The sequence below is a fragment of the Hyla sarda genome, chromosome 4 (assembly GCF_029499605.1).
Source record: "Hyla sarda isolate aHylSar1 chromosome 4, aHylSar1.hap1, whole genome shotgun sequence".
NCBI lineage: Eukaryota > Metazoa > Chordata > Amphibia > Anura > Hylidae > Hyla > Hyla sarda.
Window position 1 is genome coordinate 103,228,339 of NC_079192.1, and position 17,527 is coordinate 103,245,865.

The 17,527-nt window shown below is 43.9% G+C and overlaps 1 protein-coding gene across 1 annotated transcript in view; it reads left to right on the plus strand.

Moving 5' to 3' along the window:
* Positions 1–17,527, plus strand: part of IGF1R (insulin like growth factor 1 receptor) — a 205,326-nt gene that overhangs the window by 21,632 nt on the left and 166,167 nt on the right. Inside the window, exon 2 of the mRNA XM_056571842.1 lies at positions 6,678–7,229. Within this exon, the coding sequence (XP_056427817.1) occupies positions 6,678–7,229 (552 nt within the window). The remainder of the gene's footprint in view (positions 1–6,677; positions 7,230–17,527) is intronic.

A 17,527-nucleotide genomic window follows, 5' to 3' on the forward strand; every position in this document is an offset into this window, starting at 1 on the left:
ACCCTGGGATAAGACGTGCTGTGTCTATGTAATGAAAGCAAGAGAAACAAGTGTTAGTTTTGGTGGGCATGAATCCTGATGCCATGTCATAGTGACTGATCTTACTGGTGGGATGGCCAGATGTATTCCTCACCGGCCACTGTCCATCAGATCCTTGTTTGGCTGCCTATATTCGGAGTGTCCTCTTGCAGCCGGGTATCATAGAGGGAAGGCAGACAGGTGTTTTCTGTGTACGAATGCTTGTAATTTCCTGTCTTCCTCCGTACGTACCGACAGCTACTAGGAGAAAACAGCTTAAATATTATTATCACAGCTGAGGAAAGGTTTATCTGTCATAATATGCCACCCACTCCAGTTGCTCCTTTTTAAAGCACTGGATGCCAGCGTATGAGAAATGGGATGTAAGCCTTGTATTATCCTGCTTTTGTCTGAACTCCTAGACATTGTAGAAATCTGAGCCCACCCATATCCTATTCTGTCTGTCACTGCTGATGATCGGTCATTACTGTACGTATTTACTGTGGATTTGTCTTTTCATGTGTTCCAGCCTTAAATGGATTGCAGGCTCGTGCAGGAGTCTATTATCTACAGATTAGAGTAGAAGTCTTGGTACTATAGACTGTTATCAGTTATCGTTGTGTTCTGCACTTATATGTTCTAGGTGCCTGGCGATAATGTCAGCACTACATTAGATGCCTTGTGCTCCTGCTTGACATAAAAGGGGATATTCCCTATGTGATCAGTGGTGGTCTGACCACGAAGACCCACACCGATCACGAGACTCAAATTCAATTGTCCTCTAAGTCAGGGGTCTCAAACTCTAAGTGAATGAACCAGCACTATGAAACTTCTAAACATACTTGAGTGCTGTACTTTGTAATGTTTAAAGGAGTAGTCCAGTGGTGAACCCAGTGGTGAACAACTTATCCCCTATCCTAAGGATAGGGGATAAGTTTGAGATCGCGGGGGGTCTGACCGCTGGGGCCCCCTGCGATCTCCTGTACGGAGCCCCGACAGCCCGCGGGAAGGGGGCGGGTCGACCTCCATACGAAGCGGCGGCCGACACGCCCCCTCAATACAACTCTATGGCAGAGCAGGAGCGCTGCCTTCGGCAATCTCCGGCTCTGCCATAGAGATGTATTGAGGGGGCGTGGCGGCCGCCGCTTCGTGCGGAGGTCGACACCCGCTATCTGGCCGGAGAGCCTGGCCCCCGTACAGAGAGATCGCAGGGGGCCCCAGTGGTCGGACCCCCCGCGATCTCAAACTTATCCCCTATCCTTAGGATAGGGGATAAGTTTTTCACCACTGGACTACCCCTTTAAAAGCCCCATAGACCAGTGTTTCCCAACCAGGGTGCCTCCAGCTGTTGAGAAACTACAACTCCCAGGATGCCCAGGCAGCCAACCATTCACTTTCTCATGATCAGTGGAGATCCCAGTTGTCGGAGGCACGATGATCATCTCCGTATCTCCCTACCCTCTGGATAGGTGATAACTTTTTTAATTTTGGGATAACCCAACACGTAGAAGACAGTGACTTCCGGTCCAACTGAAGTTGTTGCAGATTCAGGGGAGTCAGACGAATGGGCACTTGGGTGTTTTAGTGGGTGCAGAACATTGTCGTAAAGGAGAAATAATGCCAAGCCATGACAGAAGGATCCGCCTAGATGAGTAATCATACAACCTTACTGCCGGGCAGGAAAGAAAATAGATAAAACAACCCACAAAATGGAGTGCTTCTTAAAGGGGCTTTACATGGGGCAGTTATTGGCTGATCGGGATCACTGCAAAAGGCACAGTGATCCGATGAGAAAAGAGCAAACACATTGGCCCTCATTTACTATTGCAAACCTGACATATTGCGTCGGGTTGTGCGCCAGAATTGAAAAAACCCAGACTAACTCCATTTTGCTAAGAAAACCTGAAAGAGGCGTGGCTGCCGAGAAAAGGGGCGTGATCACTGAAAAAGGGGCGTGTTCCCGACATTTTCACAAAAACCCAACATATTTACCACAGAAAATGTGGTGGATTTCAGCTGAGGAAAACCCCACAGATCAGAACATGTGTAAAATGTGTTTTTTTTTTTTTAAATAAATAAATAAATTTAAAAAAAATTGTAGGGAAAGTGGAAAATGTAGGGAAACCTTCGTAAATACCGTGGAAACTACATTGTAGGGAATTAAAACTAAGAAAGAAACCTTCACAACACTCTTAGTAAATAAGGGCCATTGTGTGGCCCTATAATAAATCCACAACAAGAATTGCTTTCTGTTCGCTGTGGTCCCCAAATGGCATAAATCCATACAATAATGACCTGTTTCGGCACAGGTCCAGCGCCTTTATCTGGTCCTTTATACAGTGGTCCCTCAACATATGACGGTAATCCGTTCCAAATGGACCATCGTTTGTTGAAACCATCGTATGTTGAGGGATTTGTGCAATGTATAGGACAGTGGTCTACAACCTGCGGACCTCCAGATGTTGCAGAACTACAACACCCAGCATGCCCGGACAGCCAACGGCTGTCCGGGCAAGCTGGGTGTTGTAGTTTTGCAACATCTGGAGGTCCGCAGGTTGAAGAACACTGTTAGAGGAAGTTGTACTCACCTGTCCCCACCGCTCCGGACTGTCGCCGTCCATCGCTGTCGCCGCGTCCCCAGGGTGTCCCCGACACTCCGGCAAGGCCTCTGCTTACCAGGCAACCGAGCTCTCCATCGCCGCCATCACGTCGCTACGCACGCCACTCCTATTTTATGACTGGAAGGCGTGCGCAGCGACGTGATGACGTTGATGGAAAGCGCCGACGATGCAGAGGATCCTGAAGAAGACGCGTCGGAGCCCCAAGGACAGGTAAGTGATCGTACGCAAAGAGCACGGGGCACCGTAAACGGCTATCTGGTGGCAGCTGAAGCAGTCTGCGCTGCCGGATAGCCGTTTATGCGATGGCCCCGACATACAAAAGCATCGTATGTTGATGCTGCCCTCTGAGAGGTCATCATATGCTGAAATGATCGTATGTCGGGGCCATCGTAGGTCGGGGGGGTCACTGTACTTCCACGTGAGCTGCAGGATTAAAACAAAGCAGATATGAGAGTTGGCTCTGGCAGCCAAATGCCCTCTAGACCTTGTGGTCTGATGTGATGTCAATGTGATGTTTATCCGTTATCCTGTGGATAGGTGACTAGTTGGTCTTTGGATAACCCCTTCCATGAAAAAGCAAATGGCCCAAGTTCAGGCAGCGGTAGCAGGTTTGTAGGAACGTTGGCTCCTAGGATTTGTCCAGCACTGATAAGATGATACATGGCTCCTGTTATGGTTCTCCAGGTAAAGACTGGGTGGGCCCGAGGATCTTATCTTCTACCACCGGATCATCTCTCGCTGACGCTTGCACTGTAATTTGCTTCTTTATTCCATATCCTTGATATTTCAGGAATTTGTAACTTTTGTAAATGTCTCTTTTGGCCGCACAACTCTCTGATGTGCGATTCAGATTAGAGGTGGAACTATTGTACGTGAATACAAACTGGTATTGTCCTCGGCGATAAAAATCACCAGAAACCAAATTAGAGAATTTAAAGCAGCTGCATTTAGAGAGAAAGGAAAAAAAGAACTACCTAGGGGCACAAAAAAGCTAGAAGTTGTGTAATCCACCCTGTGCGCCGCGAGTGCGAGCTATCTGGATAAAGCTGCTTTTGTAAACCATGCAGGAAAAAAGTGTGTTTTTGTAGGAAGTTGGTAGGCTGCCCCATTGTGTGTTATGCGAATGCATTGTTTTAACACCTTCCCTGCCAATGAGAACAAAATTTCAGTTTTGCAGCCAATACTATATTTTCATTGAGCAAACCTACTATGTCTGCCTTCTAGTGCCAAGCTTGTTCTTATTGGAGGTGGTTATTGGATTCTCCTTTTAGCCATAATCTTTTTAAAGTGTCAGCTGTGGAAAAACATAGGAGTGCTTCAACAGCCCCCCCCCCCCCCCCCCGCCCTTTACTCTTTCTCAAAAAAAAAAAAAAAAGAGGGAATCGCATATAACCACCATTGTAATCAGCATAATGTTTATCATCCAGCTTCCCAATCGCTTGGGAGATTTTTGCCAACATAACTAGTTATGAATACGTTTTGCAAAAGGTTGTCTTGCAAAGGCTATGTTCACACAGTTTATTTTATTTTTTTTTTTTTTTAAAGATGTCATGCCACCAAAAAAACAGCACTTCTGTAACTTTTGCACAAACTTACACACAATTGCAGTTATTTTGAGGCAATAACTGTTTAAAAATTAACACTAAGCTCAATCCTGATGGCATTATAGTAGTTAATTGTTTGTCTTCTCATAATGGCATTTATATATTTGATTTCTATTAATGTTCTTCCCCATCACAGATAATGTTCTTCTCCCCCCCCCCCCCCCAATCACAGATGTTCTTTCCTCCATATCACAGATAATGTCCCCCCCCCATATCACAGATAATGTGCTCCCCCCATATCACAGATAATGTGCTCCCCCCCATATCACAGATAATGTGCTCCCCCCCATATCACAGATAATGTGCTCCCCCCCATATCACAGATAATGTGCTCCCCCCCATATCACAGATAATGTGCTCCCCCCCCATATCACAGATAATGTGCTCCCCCCCCAAATCACAGATAATGTGCTCCCCCCATATCACAGATAATGTGCTCCCCCCATATCACAGATAATGTGCTCCCCCCCCCATATCACAGATAATGTGCTCCCCCCCCATATCACAGATAATGTGCTCCCCCCCCATATCACAGATAATGTGCTCCCCCCCCATATCACAGATAATGTGCTCCCCCCCCATATCACAGATAATGTGCTCCCCCCATATCACAGATAATGTGCTCCCCCCCATATCACAGATAATGTGCTCCCCCCCCATATCACAGATAATGTGCTCCCCCCCCATATCACAGATAATGTGCTCCCCCCCATATCACTGATAATGTGCTCCCCCCCCATATCACTGATAATGTGCTCCCCCCCATATCACTGATAATGTGCTCCCCCCCATATCACTGATAGTGCTCCCCCCCCATATCACAGATAATGCCCCCCCATATTACAGATAATGTGCTCCCCCCATAATACAGAAAATGTGCTCCCCCCTATCACAGATAATGTGTTCCCCCCCATATCACTGATAGTGCTCCCCTCCATATCACAGATAATGTGCTCCCCCCCATATCACAGATAATGTGCTCCCCCCCATATCACAGATAATGTGCTCCCCCCCATCATACAGATAATGTGCTCCCCCCCCCATATCACAGATAATGTGCTCCCCCCCCATATCACAGATAATGTGCTCCCCCCCCCCCCCTATCACAGATAATGTGCTCCCCCCCCCCTATCACAGATAATGTGCTCCCCCCCCCATATCACAGGTAATGTTCTTCTCCCATCACTCCATTCTGCTGATATATATATATTTATATAATATTTATTTCCCAGGGGAAAATTAACTTTTTTTTTTCCACGTCTTCAAAATTTCAGTGAATTTTACATCTCTAATAAAAGCCCATGGTCTTATGAAGCTGGTTCCAAAGGTCTAATTGGATTGTAATACAACACTAGTATTAGGCCTTCTGGTAGAAGTGTTCATATATAATCAGCTTTGTATAATGATGTAGAAAAGCAAGCTGATTGTATGAGCCGGGACACTGTTCATAATAACTCGTTGTTTTGGCCGCACGCAGAGATCAATATCTGTACAGTTTGGTTGACTACAGCTGAATTGTCTGACATTAGGGTCCGGTGTTGCCAGTTTCTTCATTGATTTTTACTTTTTCTGTTATAAGTGAAATTATGTTTTATATTATCTGTTGCAAATCATGATTATTGGATTGCTAGAAAAGCATTACAGTAAAGAAGCATGGCTAATGGTTTTTTTCATGTTTTAAATAGGAAAAATCAGGATGAGAATAAAATTTATTTACAAACTAGCAGCTTTCCTATTCTATTTGAATGCAATGCTTAAAGGGGTACTCCACCCCTAGACATCTTATCCCCTATCCTTTGGATAGGGGATAAGATGTCTGATTGCGGGACGTCCGGCTGCGATCTCTGCGCCTGCACCCCGCCGTGCTGAACGTTATGTTCACAATATCATCTTGGGACGGCTGTGGTCATGACGTCCCACCACGCCTCCTCCATTCATGTCTATAGGAGTGGCCGTCACGCCCCCCTCCCTTAAACATGAATGGAGGGGGCGTAACATGACGTCTTGGCCGCATGATGCCAGCATATAGTCTTCCAGGGCCAAAATTGGACATTATATTGCGAAGTCGCTTTTACTTCTGGAGGCCAGAATATTGATGTCCGTATTAGGGAAAACTGTGACTTGCCTACAGCAGCCAGTGATGTTTTTTTGGGTTTATTGAAATATTATAGTTGCTTCTGAAATGTGGGAACATTTTCAAGGTAAGTAAAGGCTATTTTTGGTGGATATTCGTGTCCATGCACACTAATCTCACAGATACACAAGGAACACTGGTTACTTGTGAATAACTTGTAGTTTTTTTTTTACTGTTGCCCAAAACCCAGGGACAGCCCACTTGATTTCTTTTGAGAATTAGTTGTTTTGTGAAATATTAGTAAATAATATTTTGCATGATGTTTATAACCCCTATTTTATTTCCCCCCCCCCCGTTCAGTTTGCAGTAACAGCATGGACATCCGGAATGATGTAGAGGAGCTCAAGCAACTAGAAGACTGTGTTGTGATAGAAGGCTTCCTCCAGATTTTGCTGATCTCCAATGCCAAGGCTGAAGATTTCCGAAATATGCGGTTCCCTAAACTTACTGTTATTACGGACTATCTTTTACTTTTCCGAGTTTCAGGCCTGGAAAGCCTGAGTGACCTCTTTCCCAATCTGACAGTCATCCGTGGTCGCAACCTCTTCTATAACTATGCCTTGGTCATTTTTGAGATGACTGACCTAAAAGAGATTGGGCTGTACAGCCTGAGGAACATTACTCGTGGTGCTATACGGATTGAAAAGAACTCTGACTTGTGTTACCTGTCTACAGTGGATTGGTCGCTGGTTTTGGAGGCTGTCTACAACAACTATATTGTCGGTAATAAGCCACCAAAGGAATGTGGGGATATGTGCCCAGGGGTCATGGAGGATAGGTCTGTGTGTCCGAAAACAACCATCAACAATGACTATGCACACCGCTGCTGGTCCGCCGACCATTGCCAGAAAGGTAAGAAGCAGAAGCTTCACCTACGTCTTGTTTGCCTGCTTTTTAGTCTTCTCTTTACCCCCATTGCTGTGTTGCCTTGTAGGATGCCAATGGACTTTCATCTAGTTTTCAGTGACTTGTGATTATGAAAGTTTTTGCTTGGCTGGTGATTTAAAAGGGGTACTCCCGTGGAAAACTTTCTTTCTTTTTTTTATTTTTTATTTTTTTTAAATCAACTGGTGCCAGAAAGTTAAACAGATTTGTAAATTACTTCTATAAAAAAAAAAATCTTAATCCTTCCAGTACTTTTTAGGGGCTTTATACTAAAGATAAATCCAAAAAAGAAATGCATTTCCTCTGATATCATGACCACAGTGCTCTCTGCTGACCTCTGCTGTCCATTTGAGGAACTGTCCAGAGTAGGAGAAAATCCCCATAGCAAACATATGCTGCTCTGGACAGTTCCTAAAATGGACAGCAGAGGTCAGCAGAGAGCACTGTGGTCATGACATCAGAGGAAATACATTTCTTTTTTGAATTTCTCTTTAGTATAAAGCCCCCTAAAAAGTACTGGAAGGATTACGATTTTTTTTTAATAGAAGTGATTTACAAATCTGTTTTAACTTTCTGGCACCAATTGATTTAAAAAAAATAAAAATAAAAAGTTTTCCACAGAAGTACCCCTTTAAGGTTCCTGTAGGAGTGAGTTTCTGTGGTTTACTCTATAGCATTTATCAGCTTAGACTCTTTCAACAGACTGAGGGAGATTTATCAAAACCTGTCCAGAGGAAAAGTTGCTGAGTTGCCCATAGCAACCAATCAGATCGCTACTTTAATTTTTCAGAAGTGAAAGAAGCGATCTGATTGGTTGCTATGGGAAACTCAGCAATTTTTCCTCTGGACGGGTTTTGATAAATCTCCCTGTCTGTGTTTAAAAATATAACAAAATTTGGAATTTGTTGACCTAGCCTAAGAACATGGGCCAAGAAAATCTGTCAAACACGTTAGAACATACTCCATATAATGGTCAACTTTTATTTCTGATATTTATGTATCTTGGGTTTATCTACAGTAGTTTGTCATCATACATCGCTTGAAATATGTAACAAGCAGAAGCACATGTTCGGCACTGTTTTGATTGTATACTGCCATGTACTGCAGGATCCGAGCAACTTGTCTACCTGTGTGTGGCTGGCTGCGGTGCCCACAGTGAAATCACGGCATGAATATAATCACCACCAAAAACAAGGACTGGAGCACTCACCTCATACACCAATGGATTGATGTTAAGAGAACGGGTGGGTCCAGGCGGTGGGCGACAGTCCGTATCGCGCGCCTTGCGCTTCATCAGGCCCCACAGGAGCCTGGCGAAGCGCAAGGCGCACGATACGGACTGTCGCCCACTGGCTGAACCCACCCGTTCTCGGACTGTCGCCCACCGGCTGAACCCACCCATTCTCGGACTGTCCGCAATTAGGACTGACTGCCCATCGGCTGAACCCACCCGTTCTCATATCATCTCTCCACCTCCCTGCTTTGTTGTCATACCTGCATTCTCAATAAAGACTACATGTTTGCAAACATTGATGTCCGCGGTGAGTGCTCCAGTCCTCGTTCTTGATGGTGATTATATACATTGCTTGAAAGACCATTTTCCTCGGTCAAAACAAAACAAAACATTGTGGTCTCCTAAAAGGGAGTCTGTCACAATGTACAGACACCCTGATCAGCCAGCTTCTTGTTATAGAGCAGATTGACGTATACTATTATTGGAAATCATTTAGAATAAAATACAGTTTGTGCTGGATCTTCTCCACAAAGCTTGATATTAAAGGGGTACTCCAATGGAATTTAAAACATTTTTTTTTTTTTTTTTTTAAATCAACTGGTGTCAGAAAGTTACAGATTTGTAAATTACTTCTATTAAAAAATCTTAATCCTTCCTGTACTTATTAGCTGCTGAATACTACAGAGGAAATTCTTTTCTTTCTGGAACACAGAGCTCTCTGCTGACATCATGAGCACAGTGCTCTCTGCTGACATCTCTGTCCATTTTAGGAACTGTCCAGAGTAGGAGAAAATCCCCATAGAAAACATATGCTGCTCTTGACAGTTCCTAAAATGGACAGAGATGTCAGCAGAGAGCACTGTGGCCATGATGTCAGCAGTGAGCACTGTGGTCATGATGTCAGCAGAGAGCTCTGTGTTCCAAAAAGAAAATAATTTCCTCTGTAGTATTCAGCAGCCAATAAGTACTGGAAGGATTAAGATTTTTTCATAAAAGTAATTTACAAATCTGTTTAACTTTCTGGGACCAGTTGATTTTAAAAAAAGAAAAAAAAATTCCACCGGAGTACCCCTTTAATCTGCTCATCTCTTCCTTTGTTACAACAAAATGGCAGTAGATTTGGACAGCACCTTCAACATAGTATCCTGATGCTCCAATCTCACAGTGGGCTATATTGTTGGCCTGGGTTACAGGGAAGAGACTCCCCACCCTATTTGTTCTACTAACCTGAGGATCTACCTCCATTGTGATTCCGGTCAGCGTCATGGTTACAGTTACCCGCATTTTATTTCTATATCTGCTGGAATTCCAAAAATGAACCTGTGCTAATAAAATGTATGATGAACAAGCAGCAAGAATGGCGGGCGAGACGGGCGCCTCCCGGCAGGGCAGATGTGGGACCTGCAGCCAGTGTAATGAGTAGATTCTCTCCGCCGGCTGCCAGCATTTGTTGTTGATTAAATTGCGCTGTATATTAGCAATGAATGAATTTTCTCCCTCCTCTATCTCTGCTCTTAAAACAGTGTGTTCCTCTGCCAAAACGTTTTCTTAGAATCAAATTTATTTTTTTATTGTGGCTGCAGGGAAAGATTTAATTAGTCTCCGGGAAGGGGGGCTCCATCTCCGCTCCTACTCCTCAGCCCTGACCTTACCGCTCTTGTTTTCTGAAAATAAGCCATAATTTTGGGGGCGTGTGTATTGTTCGCATTGCTGGGGATGTTCAGGATTTTTGTTATTGGTCTGATGCCTTATTATACTAGTTCACATTTTTTTATACTCTTGTAATGTTAGTCAGGTTTATTTTAGCTTTTTTATTTTCTTATACACTATATTGACCCATTTGCGAGAAAAGCTTCTAGCACGTATGTCAAGTGGATCCCATAGGCTCCTATTCCTTGGACAGAGGCTAGTTCCTATGGCCCCAATATTATACCGAATTGCACTGCTTATTGGAGTGAGTTCAAGGCTTAAAGGGGTTGACTCCGTTTTAAAGATCCGTTTGAAGTTCCGTCTGAAAATCGGCTGTAAAATGGCAATTACAAAATCCTATACGGCCGTTAGAAAATCCCATTATAGTCTAGACTAGTCCAGAACATCACAGGTGCTGAAGAAAGCTTGTCACTGGGTTTTAAAGCAGGGGAGAGTCAGTCTGCAAGGAACTTGTTCCTCTGATAGAAGCTTTATTTCGGAAGGCTGCAGCCTCGAAAGGGGATATTGTGATTCAAGTGAGTAAAGCATTTTTTGATGTGTTGGATGACTCGTAGTAAGCCACCTCTATAGACGGGGTGATTTATTGTATATTTAGCGCTTGACAAGTAGAATTGTTGTTTTTGTGTTTTTATGTGTGTGACAGTTCTACCATATACTCGAGTATTAGCCGTTCCGAATATAAGCCGAGGCCCCTAATTTCACCCTAAAAACCTAGGAAAAGTTATTGACTCGACTATAAGCCTAGGCTGGGAAATACATCATCCCCCCCCATGTCATCACCCCCGTCATCGCCCCCCCCCCCCCCCCTTTCATCATCGCCGCCTGTCAATCCCTTCTCAGTAGTCTTCAACCTGCGGTCCTCCAGATGTTGCAAAACTACAACTCCCAGTTTTGCAACATCTGGAGGTCCACAGGTTGAAGACCACTGTGGCCTTCGTCATCAATCAGACCCCCCTTTTTGTTTTCTGCTCCCCTCCCCTCGGTGGGAAGGAAGGGTGAGCTGGTCTCGGGCCATCTATGCTGCAGGGACCGTCTGGTGGGGAAGGTTAGTTGTTCCGGGCTGTCCATCTTCATCTGGAGGCCCTCTTCTCCGCTCCGGGCCAGCCCCAAACTAGTGACGCTGCATTGACGCCACCGTGCAGGGACGTTCAAGCGCGGGGACGTCACGGACATCTGCGGCGCACGGACGTCCCTGCGCGTCGTCGTCAACGCAATGTCACTAGTCCGGGGCCGGCCCAGAGCGAAGAAGAGGGCCTCCCAGTGAAGATGGACAGCCCGGAACGACTAACCTTCCCCTGCTGACGGTCCCTGCAGCATAGATGGCCCGGACCAGCTCACCCTTCCTTCCCACCGAGGGGAGGTGAGTAGAAAACAAAAGGGGGGGCTGGATGATGACCAAGGCCACAGTGGTCTTCAACCTGCTGACCTCTAGATGTTGCAAAACTACAACTCCCAGCATGCCTGGACAGCCGATGGCTGTCAGGGCATGCTGGGAGTTGTAGTTTTGCAACATCTGGAGGTCCGCAGGTTGAAGACCACTGAGAAGGGATTGACAGGCAGAGATGGACGGCCCGGACCATCCCCTCACTTGAGTATAAGCCGAGGGGGGAGTTTTCAGCACGAACAATCGTGCTGAAAAACTTGGCTTATACTCGAGTATATACGGTATTTGTTTTGTTACTTAAAAATGTGAGAAGCCCTGTTTAAACTTTATATCTATGTCCCTATATCTGACTGCTATTTTGCCCCTGTTTAACTAGTTCTGCAGAGCTAATCTCCAACAGTAAATAGACATATCCCGGAAACGTGGCTGCAGCGTGTGACTATAATGTATGTCTCTGGGCACGTTATCCCCTGCATGATCTACCATCTCTGTTACACTCCAGGTTTATATACCAGAAAGGTTGTCAACAGGGAAGGAGTTAATGGAGCAAGCCCCCCCCTTCTTCCTGTGAAATGCTTGTATATTAGGGTGGTGAGATTGGGCAGTGCGGATCCCTTGAAGCATTCTAGCTGCTCTGTGTGGTTGTCATCGTCACATCAGACTGGAGATCAATAATAAAGTTGGGAGCGTGGTGCATGGTGTGGTGCTGGCTGCCGCATCCAGTGCTGCCATTGCTGCAGTGCCTATTTTTAGACACTCCAGTGACACCAGTTCATGGTTTGTATATTTAATAAAATAAAATAAAATCCCTTTACTGCAGAGTTTATTGCGCAAACAATGTATGAGACGGAGGAGATGGAGAATCCAGCCGGCAGTACATCATTGGCCGTGGTCTGTGCTGGCTGCTCGCTGGCTCAGGACAAGTAAACAAATAGGAGGTGTAGTCCCTGCACACCAGAGCGCTCACTGCTAAGCCACGCAGCATTTGCCATAGCAGGGTTACCCAACCAGTACCTTTCCAGCTGTTGCAAAACTACAACTCCCAGCATGCCCGGACAGCTAAAGGGTGTCCAGACATGCTAGGAGTTGTTATTTTGCAACAGCTGGAGGCACAATCTTTGGAAATCACTGCTTTAAAAGGACACTAAACCGAACAAAAAATGAGACTTCATTTATTTCTATAGATATGTAAGACTTTAAAGGGAAGGTCACCTGCACTAAACCCAATACACAGGGTTATAGTACACGAGAACCAGATTACAATGTAGTAGTGTTTACCAGATCTGTGGTCCGGTTCTGAGGATGGATTAGGCGGCATTGCTAATATGTTGCTGGCATTCTGGGAGTTTTAGTTTTGCAACAGCTGAAGGCACACTGATTGGTAAACATTGCTGTATAGAATAGTTCTATTATACCCTATAACTAGCTGTAGTAAGAAGTGTCACTATATCTTTTTTTTTGCTGTTTACATTTTTTTTTCTACAAAACTAATATATATATATATATATATATATATATATATATATATATATATATATATATATATATAATATGAAATATGTGTGTGCATGTATGTAATAAGAAGCAGCAAGGTATTGTAGAAAGAGGGAACCCCGTAATGGCGGCCGCAGGCATCCTGATGTGGCACACAATAAATATCAATATATGTGGGAGTCAGTAATGACCATTCACTTTAAAGCACATTTAGACGTGCCGGTCATTGATTCTGAATCATCCGGCGGGCGGCTCCGCCATTGCTTCTGCTATCGTGGAATCATTTATTTTATTACAGAAGAAGTATTGCAACTGCTATACGGGGAGGAAAGGATCGGATTTAGGCTCTGTGTACGTCTAGTTTGTCTGGGCATATGTGGAGCATATCCATAGGGTCACACTTACCGGAGAGATTTACTAGAGTTAGCTGTTGTGCCATGTAGGTATATTAATATAAATATATATTTTTATAATAGATAGAGAGGGGTGTGTGTGTGTGTGTGTGTGTGTGTGTGTGTGTGTGTGTGTATATATATATATATATATATACACATACACATACACACACACACACACACACACACACACACACACACACACACTGAGACATACAATTAAAATTTACACTTACAACGCTGACAGAAGACGACAATGTAATGTGAATAGAGCCCGAGTTAAAGTGCGTCTACAGTGTATATTATGTAGTGGTCTTTAAATTGTAGACCTCCAGTTTTAAAACTACAACTCCCAGCATGCCCGGACAGCCGTTGGCTGTCTGGACATGCTGAGAGTTGTAGTTTTTGCAATAGCTTTTTGGAAAACACCTTGGGTAGGGTCACATGTGCCTTATTTTGCTGCTGCTTATTTTCCTACCCATTTGAGGTCAATGGGCAGTAAAATCCCCTGCAGAAAATATGCAGCAAAATATGGCACGTGTCATCCAACCCTTAGGGTACGTTCACACGAGCGGATTTACAGCGTATTTTACGTTGCGGATCCGCTGGTGAAGGCCCCGCTCTATGCTGTCTTTACATGTGCCTGCTCGTTGCGGCAATACGCCGCGACGAGCAGACACACTTCAGCGATGTGCGCGGCGTACTCGCACATCATGGTCACTCTCCCTGCTCTAAGCTAGGCAGAGAGCTTCCACGATGTAAGAGTATGCTGCGGCTTGCACATCGCAGTATGTCTGCTCATAGTGGGTATTGCCGCTATGAGCAGGCACATGTAAAGATGGCATAGAGCGGGCCTTCACCGGCCAATCCGTAGCGATATCCGCTGCGAAAATCCGCTCGTGTGAACGTACCCTTAGGGTATGTTCACATGTGCGTATTTTCTGCTGCAGGTTTTCCTTCCCATTGAAGCAAAATCTGCTGAAACAAATCTGCATCAGAAAATCCTCACATGTGAACCCTTGCAGTGATCCGACATCTTATGCCCCATCCTAAGGAGTACCCCTTTAAGTCCTGACAGGAATCCTTTAAATGTGGCCACCTCTTAACACTGATCACTTCTCAGTAGTCATCATAAAATACAAACTTAATAAAATGATAAAAAAAAAAAAGTAAGGCAAATCCTAATTGTACATGTGGAAGAAAGCGGATGTTATTTTATATTAAAGGAGTACTCCGGTGAAAAACTTTTTTTTTTTTTTTTTTTAAATCAATTGGTGCCAGAAAGTTAAACAGATTTGTAAATGACTTCTATTAAAAAATCTTAATCCTTGCTGTACTTATTAGCTGCTGAATACTACAGCGGAAATTCTTATCTTTTTGAAACACAGAGCTCTCTGCTGACATCATGAGCACAGTGCTCTCTGCTGACATCTCTGTCCATTTTAGGAACTGTCCAGAACAGCGTATGTTTGCTATGGGGATTTCCTTTTACTCTGGACACTTCCTAAAATGGACAGATATGTCAGCAGAGAGCACTGTGCTCGTGATGTCAGCAGACAGCTCTGTGTTTCAAATGGAAAAGAATTTCCACTGTAGTATTCAGCAGCTAATAAGTACAGGAAGGATTAAGATTTTTTAATAGAAGTAATTTACAAATCTGTTTAACTTTCTGGCACCAGTTGATTAAAATAAAAAGTTTTTCACCGGAGTACCCCTTTAAGAAGGTTATACAGCTCAGGAAAAGCTCATAAGGAGTGTTTCTGGAGAGCGTACCTAGGTGTGGGGCGTAGTGAGGGGGCATGGGGCCTGCCTGTTTTCTTCAACACCTTTTGTTTGTACATTTTTATATGTCTTGCTTTGATGTAAGCTGCAGGAAGTAGAAGTCTCTATTCATCTCCATATCCTGAAAGGCTCAGTAATCAGCCTCCTGGCCCCGAGGCCTGTAAACTCCGTCTTTTCATTATGCGGGGGTGCACTTTATTTTTTTTATTTTTACTACAAGGCTCATGGACTTCCACAAGTACACAGTGCTAGAAGTTAATACTATGTTGGAGGATGGAAGAATTCAAAGTCATTAAATCCACACGCCATAGGCTCTCCATGTTCTGCGGTATGGGGCCGAGGTGGTGCCTCTTTGTTACTGATTTATTTTCCCCTTAAAACCAATATCCCTATTCCACTAAATAAAATTTGAGGCATTGTACTGTACAGTGTGGTTCTGTGGACTGCTGTAGGTGATGTGTTATGGGATTGTACAATGCTAAGCCATAATCCTGTTATGTACACAATGCTTTAAGGTGGCCATAGTGTTTGGCACTCATGAATGCCCAGTCCTTAAAGGGGTATTTCAGGACAAAACTTTTTTATATATATCAACTGGCTCCAGAAAGTTAAACAGATTTGTAAATTACTTCTATTAAAAATCTTAATCTTCTGATTAAGTACTTATAAGCTTCTGAAGTTAAGGTTGTTCTTTTCTGTCTACGTGCTCTCTGACATCTGTCTCGGGAAACGCCCGGTTTAGAAGAGGTTTGCTATGGGGATTTGCTTCTAAACTGGGCGGTTCCCAAGACAGGTGTCATCAGAGATCACTTGGACAGAAAAGAACAACCATAATCCTTTCAGTACTTCTGAGCTTCTGAAGTTAAGATTTTTTTAATAGAAGTAATTTACAAATCTGTTTAACTTTCTGGAGCCAGTTGATAAATAAAAAAGTTTTTTTCCTGGATAACCCCTTTAACATCTGTTGCCAGTTGACGGTTTGGAGACCTCCACAGATTAGATGCTGGTTCAGAAGACTTGTGCCCAAGACTACCCTTACACCAGACAAAAATTGGATGAACCCAACAATTTCCAGCAGGACTGGTCGATCATTTAGGTGTATGGGGGGGGGCTCTCGACTCGGATCAGGCATGTTAGATATAAATTTAAACAGATTTGTAAATTGCTTCTATTAAAAAATCTTTACCCTTCCAGTACTTATTAGCTGCTGTATGCTCCACAGGAAGTTCTTTTCTTTTTAAAATGTATTTTCTGTTTCACCACAGTGCTCTCTGCTGACACCTCTGTCCATGTCAGGAACTGTCCAGAGCAGGATGGGTTTGCTGTGAGGATTTGCTCCTGCTACGGACAGTTCCTGAGACAGACCGAGGTGTCAGCAGAGAGCACTGTGGTCAGGCAGAAAAGAAATTAAAAAAGAGAAGAACTTCCTGTGGCGTATACAGCAGCTGATAAGTACTGGACGGATTAAGATTTTTTTAATAGAAGTAATTCACAAATCTGTTTACCTTTCTGTCACTAGTTGATAAAAAAATAATAATAATAATAATAATAAAAAATAAGTTTTTCACTGGGGTACCACTTTAAGAACGTATGTATGCTCAGTCAACTGAACACTTATCTATATGGAAGGATCGAGAGAGAGCAGTTGACTAAAGGACATGCTGGTAGGTACCTTTTTAGGCTGAAAATGATGACCTACGTTAGATTTATTGGTTTTGTTGCTGTGAGTCCCTTCTATAGCTGGCTACACATGTAGATGTAACTTACTTTGTATGTGGCTCTTCAGTGTTCTAGAATAAATATTGGTGTTATCGTGCCAAACACAGGTAACATATGGCAGCTCATTGAGTGCTAGTGTGTCTGTAATTCATATCGTGCAAGGAAAAAAAATTTGGTATGAACCGGTATACCGCCCAGCACTACTCCAGCTGTTGCAAAACTACAAACTTGTAGTTTTGCAACAGCTGGAGGTCCTTTGTTTGGGAAACACTGGTATAGGAGCTGAGCTATTCAGGTATTACCTATGGTAGGGAATTGTTCTGTATGCATTTCCCTAATACAGGTCAAGATCCATTTATCATTACTTTTTCATGCTATATGCCAGTGTTCTCCAACCTGTGGTTCTCCAGCTGATGCAAAACGTCAACTCCCAGCCTGCCTGGACAGTGGTTGGAGAGCACATCTGTATGCAGAAGAATAGTATGCGAGATGCAAAACTTATATGCTGCACTGTATGACGTGACAGGCGGGATAGGTCAGTGTTTCC